At 47.7% G+C, this 12374-nt stretch overlaps 1 protein-coding gene across 4 annotated transcripts; it reads left to right on the top strand.

The window, feature by feature from the left end:
- Positions 1-1780: 1780 nt before the first annotated feature.
- On the top strand, positions 1781-11717 carry RNF222 (ring finger protein 222). Of its 4 annotated transcripts, XM_008532419.2 has the most exons (4): positions 1825-1951; positions 5176-5389; positions 6039-6683; positions 11177-11717. In XM_008532419.2, the coding sequence occupies exons 3-4, from the start codon at positions 6066-6068 to the stop codon at positions 11207-11209; spliced, it is 651 nt and encodes a 216-aa protein (XP_008530641.1). In that variant the 5' UTR covers positions 1825-1951; positions 5176-5389; positions 6039-6065; the 3' UTR covers positions 11210-11717. The 4 variants fall into 4 exon arrangements, with proteins under 4 accessions (XP_008530643.2, XP_070419494.1, XP_008530645.1 ...); XM_008532421.2 differs by lacking the exon at positions 11177-11717 and having other exon boundaries at positions 1781-2000; positions 6039-8738; XM_070563393.1 differs by lacking the exon at positions 11177-11717 and having other exon boundaries at positions 1784-1951; positions 6039-8738.
- The last annotated feature ends 657 nt before the right edge of the window (positions 11718-12374 follow it).

Genomic DNA, 12374 nt, shown 5'->3' with positions numbered 1-12374 from the left:
TGGGGGCCTCAGGAACTTCCTATTACCCTATAATCACATCACATTAGTCTGGGTCTAAGGGCAGCCCCGCCTGGCTCAGTACCCTCTCCGAGGCACACAAGGATGCTGATGCTGAGGTATTTGGGATCCTTTTCAGGAACCCCCAGAAAGCCATAGATAGAGTTGTGAGCCATGCTGCTGAAGGGGCCCCTGGAGGTGCTGATAGAAGGAGAGAAATTTGGGGAGGCTTCTGGGACTAGAGTTACAAAATCAAATGTAGGATGCCCAATGAAATTTGAGTTTTAGAGAAACAATGAATACTTTTTTAGTACAGGTAGGTCCCAAATATTGCATTGAGCATATTTATTCTAAAAAACTATTTGTTATTTATCTGACATACAAATTCACCTGGGCTGTCTACATTTCTATTTGCTAAATCTAGGACTACCTGGGCCTCCTCACATTTGGCTCCTGGGGAAAGAACATGAGAGACTGTCATGACAGTTGGTTCTCAGCCATCTTTATGTCCCTGGGAGAGGTAGCCAGGTGCACTGCCCTGATGTCCTCCCCTACCAGCTTCAAGGTGGCTATGGAGCCAGGCCGTGGTTGGTGGGGTGGGGGTGGGGCCATCCTGGAGTACCCTATGGGGTCACACTCATTCTTGATTGTGCTTTGGATCTAGAAATCTCCTTTTTTCAGAAGAAAACTGATTTCTTGAGGACTTGGCCTACAGTCCTGAGAGGACTTGGAGGGCTCTCCCAAAATGGTTTCCAGTTCCCCTGGCTTGGCTCCTGCCTTATTCTTGATTTTTTTTTTTTTCTGATCATGAAAGAAACACACATTTGGGGTGAAAATTCAAATATCATAGGAACGTATAAATGAGAAAGTCCCGCCAGAGATTATTACTATCAAGTTTGATGTGTCTTCTTTCAGATTTTTCTCTATAAAGATTATCGTATATTATCATTTCCATAAATAGAATCATATTGTACAGACTGTTCTGAAACTTGCTTCTATTTCACATGAAATCAGGGACTTCTTGCCATGCAGGTGTGCCTTTCTACTTCATTGGTTTTACTCTGCCTGATTCTTTTTTTTTTGAGGAAGATTAGCCCTGAGCTAACATCCGCCACCAATCCTCCTCTTTTTGCTGAGGGATATTGGCCCTGAGCTAACATCTGTGCCCATCTTCTTCTACTTTATATGTGGGATGCCACTACGGCATGGCTTAATAAGTGGTGCATAGGTCTGCACCTGAGATCCAAATCGGCATGCACCCCGGGCCGCCAAAGAGGAGCATACGAACTTAACTGCTGCTCCACCAGGCCAGCCCCTCTGCCTCATTCTTTATCCCAGCGGTGTTTGGTCTTTTGGAGCTCTGAGCCCCTCTGAATGTTCGATGAATGACAAATGCACACAGGCACATCACCCAAATTTTTGTACATGACTTTGGGTAGCGATGCCTTACTGAGGCTGATCTGACCCCTTCACCCTGTGCACGATGGGGTGGAGGGGATCACTGAAATGGGTCCAGGAGGGTGGAAGGACTGTGAGCATGACTTTCTTATTGTTGGAATGGGAAGACCCATCTATGGGGAGCCTCACTCAAAGGGGTCCTGGGTCACTGCCTCCATTGTGAGACTCCCTGCTTGTTTCGAGAACCCATCCTTGGGCTCCTTCTCAACAGGGGGCTCCTCTTCTAGCATCCTCATCAAGATCACCTGACTCCACCAGCTGCCAACCCCCTGAGCAATGCCAAGAGCCTCCTGGCCTCAAACAGGTTGGGCGACATTCACTTCCTGGCACTGTCCTCCCGACCTGCTCAGTCATTAGGAAATGCCTCAGCGGCGGCCGTCACAATGACAGCAGGAGGAGGACGTACTGCCTGCCCAACACCTCTGGGTGGCTCAGATCTGCTCTGCGGAGGCCGCGGGTGGAGAGGTGGATGCTGCTCTCCCTGGTCCCAGCCAAAGTGAGTCTGGGAGCCCAGCTGGGGGCGGGGAAGGAGCAGTCAGAGCTTGGTAAGGTTCTGGACTGAAACTGGAGTGATGCAGGGGTGTGGGAGTGTGTGTGTGCGTATGTGTATGTGTGTGTGGTGTGGAGGGGTGGGGAAGTGGTCATAGCTGAAGCCTTACATTGGGAATCCAGGAGGGAAGTCTGGGTGCCTAGAAGTGTCACTCTGCTCTACAGGCTCATTGTCCCAAGGTGGGGGGGAGGAGGGCTGCCTGGGCAGTTCATGCCCCCCAAGCAGTCCTCACAATGGGCTGCTGCTGTGGGTGAAGCTGGGCACTGGGGCTTCATCAGGTCAGCTCCCCTTGGGCCAGCCCTTGTCCTGCCCTGCCTCACAGGTGGCTGGAGTGGCAGCTCTGTTTAGAATCACTCTGAGGAGGGAAGTTGGGGTAGTCACTTTTCCACTGATGCTTCTTCATCTATTCCTTTTTTTTTTTTAAACCACTTTACTGAGTTATGATTGACATACAAAAAGTTATACAGATTTAACATACACAACTGGGTTCTGGAGCTCTCACGAGGTATTTTCATCCAGGGATGTTTGTTAAATCAGTGTTTCTGTAGAGGTATGAGGGCTGGAACCTCCTATTCTGCCATCTTGTTCTCAATTCTTCATCTAGTCTTTGGACCAAGGCTTGGAATGCCCTCCATGAAGGCACATCTGAATTGTCACTAGAGGTGGTGGTACATGGCATGGGCTCCCTAACCAGGCTGACCTGGGCTCGGATCCTGGGTCTGCCCTGTACTAGCCGTGTGACTTTGAACAAGTTACTTAAGCCCTGAGCCTCAGTTCCCTCACGTGTAAAATGGAGATAATACCTACCTCCCAGAGTTGTAGTCAGGATTAAATGAGGAAGGGATGCAAAATGCCAAGCACATAATTAGTGTTCAGTAAATAGTAGCTGTTATAATTATTTATTATTACCTCGACACTGGTCACCTAAGACTTTCCAGCCCTCCTCTCCCGCAGCTTCCTAAAGCACCAACAGGGATGCCTTTTGTCATATAATGTCTCACATTGTTATTTAGCTAGTTTGTGCCCAAGCCAGACTTGTTCCTTGCATTTCTTCTGCTGCCCTTTCCCCCGCTCCCCCTGACCCCAGCACTCGAGACAGAGTCAGGCCCATAAGAGGAACTCAAGGATAGAGAACGAATGAAATGGAATTAACAGAAAGGGAGGGACTCAAGGAGGGAGGGGTCAGGGAAAGACTGAGAAGGGGAGGTGGGAAGAAGGTGGGGAAGGAGGGTGTACTATCCAGATGTGAATGGTGTGCTCTCCTGAGGCACAGGAAGGAGAAAGGATTGTCCCGAAAGGCCATCAGTGGGAACCTGGGATGTCTTTTGCATCCCTTGGATCCCTTTTACTTGTTCTTAAACGCGGATGAGACAGAGGTCCACCCCCTCTCCCCCGCTCATTCCAAGGATGTGCTTCCTGACTTAGCTAATATCCCTTCACCAATCTATCAACCAAGTCTAATAATGTTCTCTATGTCGTCCCGGGAATCTTCTCTCTCTGCCATCTCCCTCTCCATCACCTTCTCAGGTGACCTCAGACAAGTCAGTTCCCCCTCTCTGGACCTGGGTTTGCTCACCTATAAAACTATATTTAACTAAATCACCTCAAAAGTCCTTTCTTCCCCGAGCATTCTCTTATCTATCTGCTTTCATTGTCTTGCCTATCTTGATACCTATTTCTCACGTACTCAAATGACTTAAGCTATTGTTCATCATTCCTCCTTTCTAAAAAAAAAAATTCTCTTTTTTAAGAAAACTTATAACTGTCCATTAGGCTCTAAAGTTTCATGAAGGATTTTCTTGATCACTATGTATCCCCAGTGCCTCACTCAGTACCTAGCACATGGCAGGTGCTCTGTAAATATTTGTTGAATAATTGGATGGTGGATGGATGGATGGATGGATGGATGGATGGATGCATGGAAGGAATTCTCACCATACACCTGTGAGGAGTTATGAAATGCAGGAGGTCATGTTAGCAGCTGGTTGGCTTAAGAAAATCATGGTCATCCTGAGAATAACCCCGGTTTAGTTTAGACATTTGCAAGTGTGTTATGAAATGAAAACAACTGAGAAACACTGGAATCACCATCTTCATTTTTATCCGTTGCCCATCACTTACCTAATCTATTGTCATCTTGTTCAGTTATTCTAATTTGAGGGGAGCTGCCTCTGTCAGGGTGGTGTGATTTTTTAGTCATCTACATCATAAGGAGCATCTAGGGAGGAGAGGCAAGGAAGGGAAGGCAGATGCTAGGAGCGGCGAGGACTTGGCCTGCCTTAACAATGACGCCTACGTCATTCTGCGTGCCAGACTCTTCACTCACCTTAGCTCACTTAATACTCTGAACAACTCTCAAAGGAAGGTAGAACTATTATTATCAACCCCATTGTATAGATGGGAAACTGAGGCTCAGAGAGGTTAAACACTTGCCTGAGGTTATACAGACAGGAATGGGTATATCAAGGATTTGAACCCAGCTCCAGAGTCTGAGAACTTGAAACCCCCACCCTCAGCCTGGGCACCACCTTGACCACCTCAGAGACCAAAGCATGAAAACCTCTGCAAAGGTTTGGTGCTACCTGCAGGCTCCCAGGCCCTCTATCCCCACCTCTACATATTTTTGCTTTTTCTTAGTTATGGGACATTTTTAACTTGGCAAATGGATTTGAAACCAAGCCAAGAGAGGGGAGAGATTCCAAAAGACTTGTGATTTGACAAACTATAGTTTGTCCTTCCTATTAACTAATCTTGTTTCCATTATGCTATCTCTCAGGTTTGGGGGCGGCCACACAGATCTGTTTGTCAGTGTGTTCAGGGGTCTTTTGTCTCTGTCATTGGTGGAAGAATATATCAATAACAGGTGATCACAGTCCCTTTAAAGAGGCTGTTCTAGATAAATTTAGACTACACAGTTATGATACTGGGGACTTTTAAATGAGGACACTTGGACCTCGCCATATACCCAAATGGGTCTTTCCCTTCAAAGTTATCATCCTGGGAAGCTATGTACTTCATCCAACAGTTCTGCCATTGCTGAGAACATCTTTGGGGCCTCTCCTTTGCTCTCAGATAATGTTTAAAACCTATGCTGTTACTTCATGGTGACTCCATATCTTTGATTCAAAACAGTATCATGCCGCTTGAGCACCCATTTACTTTCTCAGCAGGCTTGACTCCCTGTGGCTTTTGGCCATTTCCAAAATATCAGACATATCCTCGAAGGATGAAATCTGCCCTCACCTAGGGTAAGCAGAAAGTTCTCTCGCTGCCCCAGGCAGCCCTGTAAGAAGAATCTGAAGAATGACTGAACTTGGCAGGTGGAGGAATGAGCCCACAGCTCCTTGATGTGACTATGCAGAGGGCCAGGAGGCACTGGGATGTGTAAGTTCTGAGCTTTATTTTCAAAACAGTCGTTGTTTTACAGTCACACTTAGCACAGAGGAATGCAATCCAATGGGTGGATACAACCCAGTGGATCAACCAACCCCTGAGCAGGGAGGGTGAGGAGTAGCCGAGGCTGTTCTGGAAATCGGCCCCTCTGGATGCAGGCCCACTGGAGTCCGGACTGAGGCTGGGGGAGCATCTGCTTAGCCACCTTCTTCCCCTGAGAACTGGGTCTTCCTGCCTTCATTTCTGGCATTGAACCAGAAAGAGGCTAGATGGTGATCTCACTGTGTGTGCATGCCATGGTTAAGCTAGGGTATCAGGAGGCTACACCTTCGTCACACTGCACGCACCTCCTTCGAGAGTCCAGTGCAGCTGGGATCTCTCCTTATCTGTCTCCCAATCCCCCCTTCCAGAAGTGCCCCCTCATTTCCTCCTAGGGGGTCTTAGGCTATAGTCTCAGGTCTTGATTTAAATCAGGTTGACCACTGAGGAGGAGCAGCAGAAGAGGAAAGCGTAGGAGGAAAAGAAAGAGAACAGAAGACAAGGAGAAAGGGAAGAAGGAAGCTGAGGTGTAGGAGGGAGTTAGGAAGGGGAGAGAAGGAGGGAAAAAGGCACTGATGCTCATGGCTCTTCCTTCTCACAGCTAAGGCCCTGCCGTCCCGGAGCGGCCATGTCAGAAGGGGAGAGCAAGGACAGCTTGGGCAGCGAGTGCCCCGTGTGCTACGAGAAGTTCCGAGATCTGGAGGGCGCCAGCCGGACACTGAGCTGTGGCCATATGTTCTGCCATGACTGCCTCGTCAAGTACCTACTCTCCACTCGCGTGGATGGGCAGGTCCAGAGGACCATCGTCTGTCCCATCTGCCGCTACGTCACCTTCCTCAGCAAGAAGAGCTCCCGCTGGCCCTCCATGCTGGACAAGAGCTCCCAGAGCCTGGCCGTGCCCATGGGTCTGCCCACTGTGCCACCACTGGACACCATGGGCCACACAAACCCCCTGGCCATCTCTCAGCCTGTCTGGAGACCATCCCCAAGTCAGAGTGCCCAGCTGCCCTTGGACCTGCTGCCCAGCCTGCCCCGGGAGCCACAGATCTTCATCATCAGCCGCCATGGGATGCCCCTGGGGGAGCAGGACAGTGTCCTGCCGCGGCGCAGCGTGGCAGAGCTTTCTGAGGCATCCCCGGCACCCAGCTCCACCCGGTCATTCTGCTGCCGCTCCCGAGCCCTACTGCTTATCACTCTCATCGCTGTGCTGGCTGTGGTGGCCGCTGTCTTGCCCTGGGTCCTGCTGGTGAGGAAGTAGGCATGAGTGGTGGCACCTGCAGGGGCCGCCAAGTGAGGCGGGGCCTGAGAGCTGCTCTGGAAGCTGCCCTGCTCCACACAGCTGGGCTGGCCATGGCCTGGGATGGGGCAGAGGGGCCCCACTGCAGAGCTGGTCCAACCAAGCCCTGAAGAGCGGGCGAGCAGAGAGAGGGCGTTAGGACGGTGCTGACTGGAAGTATGGTGGCATATCCCTACCCCCATTTCCTCGCTCCCACCAAAGGCTGAGGCCTGACAGAGAGGCTGGGGGCTGGTGATCCCTGAGGCTAGAGCTGAGATGAGCAGCTGAGCTCTGGGCTGAAATGGAAACTCCAGGTTCCAGGCCAGGGTGAAAATGTGATGGAAGCCCCTCCTCAGAACCAACAGCCGTGGCCCCCTGGTGCATCCTCAGCAGCTGCTTTCTCCTTCCTCTAGGCTAGAACTGAGCAGGGTGGGAAGATGGGTGGTTCCCTTCCTGTAGGGTCACCAGCCCTGACATACAGTCATATTCTGCCAGGTGACCTAACTGAAGCCAGGTGGGGCTTCCCAGGGACAAGGAAGCTCTGCTGGCATGTCCTGCTGGGTCGAGGCTCAATGGCAGGACTCCTCCAGGTCACAATTCCCATCCAGGATGCTCTAGCTTGCTCTCAGGAACAAACAGAAGGGGCAGTGAAGGGGCCGAAAGGACATGTTTCCCAGAACCTCACACCCATCCACAACCCTCTCAGCTGGGCCAGTGTGCATGCCTTTCCACCCCCAAGTCCTCCCACCTCCTACTCTCCAGCCTGAAACGTCTTCCCTGAGAGAGAAGCCGATCACAGAGGCTGTGGCCCAGGATTTCTGGGGGAAGAAACAGAAAATGGTCTTCCCGGGGAGGTGAGGCCACATCAGGAAATAGGGGTTTGTCGATAGGGGCCAAGGCCAGCAGGATGTCCCACAAACAGAGCCAGAGGTCTCCCCAAGCCTCCCAGGTCCAAGAAATGGTCCAAATTTTGAGTCTTGGGGTTCTCAAGGATAGTCTGGAAGGCCGGGAGTGCAGGGGAAGCCTGATGGCCGAGACTTGAGTCAGCTGAGAACTATGTGGGTAAATTAACCCCTGGGGGCTCCCGCCTCCCTCCCAGCCCAAGTCGGCCACCTCATGACCCAACCACTCATTAGAGGCCACACCAGCTGGGCCAGTTTCCGAGGTGGAGTCCCAGGCTGGGATGGGCGAGGAAGGGTGGGGAAGAAAACAGCTGTGCTTGTCAGGGACGCTACTGTCTCAATGAATGCTGACACCCAGGTGCTGTCGGCTGCTGGCCATGGCCTCTTTACCTGGGGACCCCACCCTGGAAGGTGCTGGGGGTCCTTGAGGACCACTAGAAAAACCTCAGATTGGGTTTTGCCTGAGGAGCTAGTCATTCAGCTATTTTCTGTTTGCTAAGGCCTGTAAGTCAATGGCCATAATATTAAATTAATTTTAGGATTAGAAACAACAAAAACCTGCAGCTATTCTGTCACACCCCAGGTGTGCCAACAGCTGAGCCCTCCACAATGTATACCTCTCTTGGCAAAGTTTGCTATTTGCGGGAAAAGAAATGGCACTCTGCCTCTTATCTAGTTCCCAAGTGCCTGCGGTGGTGGCTGTTTGGGGACCATCAGGGAAAGGGATCCACACCGGAGGGGATATTTGGGACACAGGGAGGGCTTATTTAAAGCACTTATGGACTTCCTTATGCTCTTTTCAAGACTAGAGAACAGTATAGGTGCTACTTGGGCAGGGGGTACAGGTGGATCCATGGGGAAAATATTTATTATAGGAATAAAAATGTTACATTTACAAAGACTCTAATGAGTCTGTTTTAACCTCAGCGGGGCTACTTTAAACAGTGTCATGAATTTCTCGGGACGAGATTTTAGTCTTTTCAGATTCTGTTGTGTTTGCCAAAAGTTAATTTCAAAATACCTGTAGTGTTTTCATTTCAGTGGTGACTTGTAGATGGCACTTGTTTTATTTTCAAAGAATGTCAAAAGCTATTTTTTAAATAAAGGTCTATATTTTCTCAAAGTTCCAGAGACATTGGAAATGCATGTGGGAAGCTCTAAGCTTGGGCTTTTAGGATAGTTCACTTTATTTATTTTTGTGAGGAAGATTGTTGCTGAGCTAACATCTGTGCCCATCTTCCTCTATTTTATATGTGGGACGCCTGCCTCAATATGGCTTGATGAGTGGTGCATAGGTCCACGCCTGGGATCCAAACCCACGAACCCTGGGCTGCGGAAGCAGAGCACATGAACTTAACCACTACGCCACCTGGCCAGCCCCAGGATGGTTCGCTTTAGATTGAAAAAGACAGTTCGAACATACACAGGCAAATGCCTCCTCAACATTTATTCAGCGACATTTGTGAAGGAAATGCAAATTAGAATTCTGCTGGCATAAGATTTTTCACCTATTAGCTTGTCAAACCCTGAACATTTTAAAACCCACTCTGCTGCCAAAGCTGAGGGGAAGGAGGTGAGGTGGTAGGAATGTATATTGGTAAAACACCTAGGAAAGGAAATTTGTCATTATCTATCAAAATGTCCACTTTGACCCAGCAATTCTCGTTTTAGAAATGTATCCTACAAATATACTAGCATATATGGGCAGTGACACATATACAACGTAATATAATTGCAGCCTTGTTCATAATAACAAAGGACTGGGAAAACCCTACATGCCAATCAATGGGGGGTTGGTTGTATAACTTAAGGTCCAAGGACTCTCATGCAGCTGTAAAAAGAACAAGGAAGGCGTCTATGAACTGACATGGAAAGTCTCCAAGACGTAATAGCTGAAGGGAAAAAGCAGGGTGTGGAACACTGGGTATCAGATACTACAACTTGTAGAAAGTGGGGGAATAAGCATTTACATTCCTTTTTACATTACATTTTGCTTACTTATGCATAAAGAAATTGGGAAGATAAGTAAAAAACTAATAACAGTGATTAACTGTGGAAAGGGATGAGAAAATGATGGAATGGGAAGGGGAAGTGTCCCTTAACCTTGGATACTTTTTGGTTTTTGAACAAAGTAAATGTATTAGTTATTCAGAAATTAAATTGAAAGATTATATTAGAAGCTAAAGATATCTTCACTGGTCACACCTGTTGCCTGGTGAGGAGCCGGCCCCAAGAACATTTGAGAGCTGCCAGACATGTCCTGTCGTTTGAGAGGGTCAGCTACTGGCTCGGTGGGCCTGGTTTGTCTGGTTAGAGGTGTGACATTTTCTGCTTAACAGGCACCCCAGGAAGGAAGGTAAAGAGTTTAACATTCTCAGTGTTCCTAAGTTCCTATGGATTTCTTGGGCCCCCATCAATTAATGTGCTTGTTCTGATTCTTCTCTATGCTTCCTTTCCTTTCTCAAATAAAATCTTTTTCTTTAAGCAACCATCCTGGGGTCAGGGCACTACAGGAAGATACCATTAGATAAATAGACAGACAGACAAAGATAGGTAGGTAGGTAGGTAGGTAGGTAGGTAGGTAGATAGGCAGACAGATGGATGGAGGCCGGGGGTTCAATGTAAACTCTCTTGCTCTTCTCTTCCTCCTCTTGTCCAGAGGTATCCCCTCTTACACACCCACCCCCCCACACACACTTTGCCACCTCCCATTACAATAACCTTTAACTCTAATACATACTTGCACAGTCTAGGCCTACCAAGCAAAGAATCTATGTGTTGCTGGTGGGCCCTGGGCCAGGGCTGCCAGGAGCCTGGGCATGCACTTTAGAGACCTCTGTGCCCCTCTGATACAGTCCTAGGACCCCTCCCCTCAATGAAGCCTGATGACTCAAAGACAGCTCTGCGCTCTCCTCACTTCTCCCTTTGACCTCCTCATCAGTCCAAATACCCTTTTTGGCACAAAATAAACAACCTTGCCCCATCCTCACAACTCCTCCCTTTCCTTCATCCTCCTCTTACTCGGTACAAATGAATGCCACAATTAAATCTCAGCACAAACTATTGGCAGTTCCAACAACAGTGCGGGTGCAGACCTCTGGGCCTTTGCTTTGGTGGCTTCCTCCACCTGGAATATGCTTCCCACCTTGTCTACCTGGAAAATTCCTACCTAGCTGTCCAGAAACAGTTCAAGGGGTACCTACGGAGACTTTCCCACCCCCAACCTCAGCTAGAATTGGCCGCTCCTACGTTGTGCCCCACACCGCATCACACCATCTTCCCAGGAATGCTTCATTATGCCTATCTGTTGACAAGTCCGCTGCCTCCTTCTAGACAATGTGCTCCTTGAGGGGAAGCTAGATCTTACTGATCTTTGTATCTCAGTGCCTGGCATAGAATTTAGTAAAGAGTAAGAACCAGATAAATATTTGAAGAATGCATGAGTGAAGGAATGAATGAATGAACAAATAAACGGGGTGGTTTGGTGTCTAGAAAAGAAGTTTAGTCCAAGGGACTTGGACACCTATGTGTCTGGATAACACTTGCTTTAATGTGTCTTAGGGTTTCATAAAGACCAGCTTCAAAATAACCTGAAAGAGCCAGTTTAAAAGGACCTTTCTCCCCAATCAAAAAATGCGCAGAGGATATGAACAGACATTTTTCCAAAGAAGATATACAGATGGCCAACAGGTACATGAAAAGATGTTCAACATCACTAATTATTAGGGAAATGTAAATCAAAATTACAATGAGATATCACCTTACACCCATCAGAATGGCTATAACTAACAAGACAAGAAATAACAAATGTTGGAGGATGTGGAGAAAAGGGAACACTGCTGGTGGGAATGCAAACTGGTTCAGCCACTATGGAAAACAGTTTGGAAATTTCTCAAAAAATTAAAAACCGATGTATCATATGATCTGGCTATCCCACTACTAGGTATTTATCCAAAGAACATGAAATCAACAATTCAAAGAGATCTATGCATCCCTATGTTCATCGCAGCATTATTTACAATAGCCAAGATGTGGAAGCAACCCAAGTGCTCATCAATGGATGAATGGATAAAGACGATGTGGTATAGATATACAATGGTGATATATATGTATATACAACACATGTGGTATATATATATACAATGTGGTATATATATACAATATATACTCAGCAATAAAAAAAGACAAAACCATGCCATCTGCAACAACATGGATGGACCTTGAGGGTATTATGCTACGCAAAATAAGCCAGACAAAGACAAACACTGTATGATTTCACTCACATGTGGAAGATAAACAAACACATGGATAAAGTGGACAGATTGATGCTTACCAGAGGGGCGGGGGGGTCGAGAGGGGTAAAGGGGCACATGTGTATGGTGACAAATAAAAACTAGACTATTGGTGGTGAACAAGATGCAGTCTATATAGAAACTGATATATAATAATGTACACCTGAAATTACACAATGTTATAAAACAATATGACCTCAATAAAATAATTTTAAAAAAAAAGGTCTTTTTAAAATCATATAAGAATATAAGGAAGAGGGAGAGAGAGGGCAGCCCAGCTAGGTGGCCAGAGGATCATGCAGGGTGGAGCCAAGACACCCAACAGACATTTGCGAAGATAAACAGACTATAACTAGGCTACCAGTAATTTGCACCTGTGTGTACAATTTGTACCCTGGCAATCTTCACACTGTGTAAAATGGTTATGCTGTCCAAATGGTGAGCTGAAGGTTTAATTTCGATGACTC

Source organism: Equus przewalskii, chromosome 10 (genome assembly GCF_037783145.1).
Source record: "Equus przewalskii isolate Varuska chromosome 10, EquPr2, whole genome shotgun sequence".
Lineage (NCBI taxonomy): Eukaryota > Metazoa > Chordata > Mammalia > Perissodactyla > Equidae > Equus > Equus przewalskii.
This window is presented reverse-complemented; position numbering and strand designations above follow the sequence as displayed.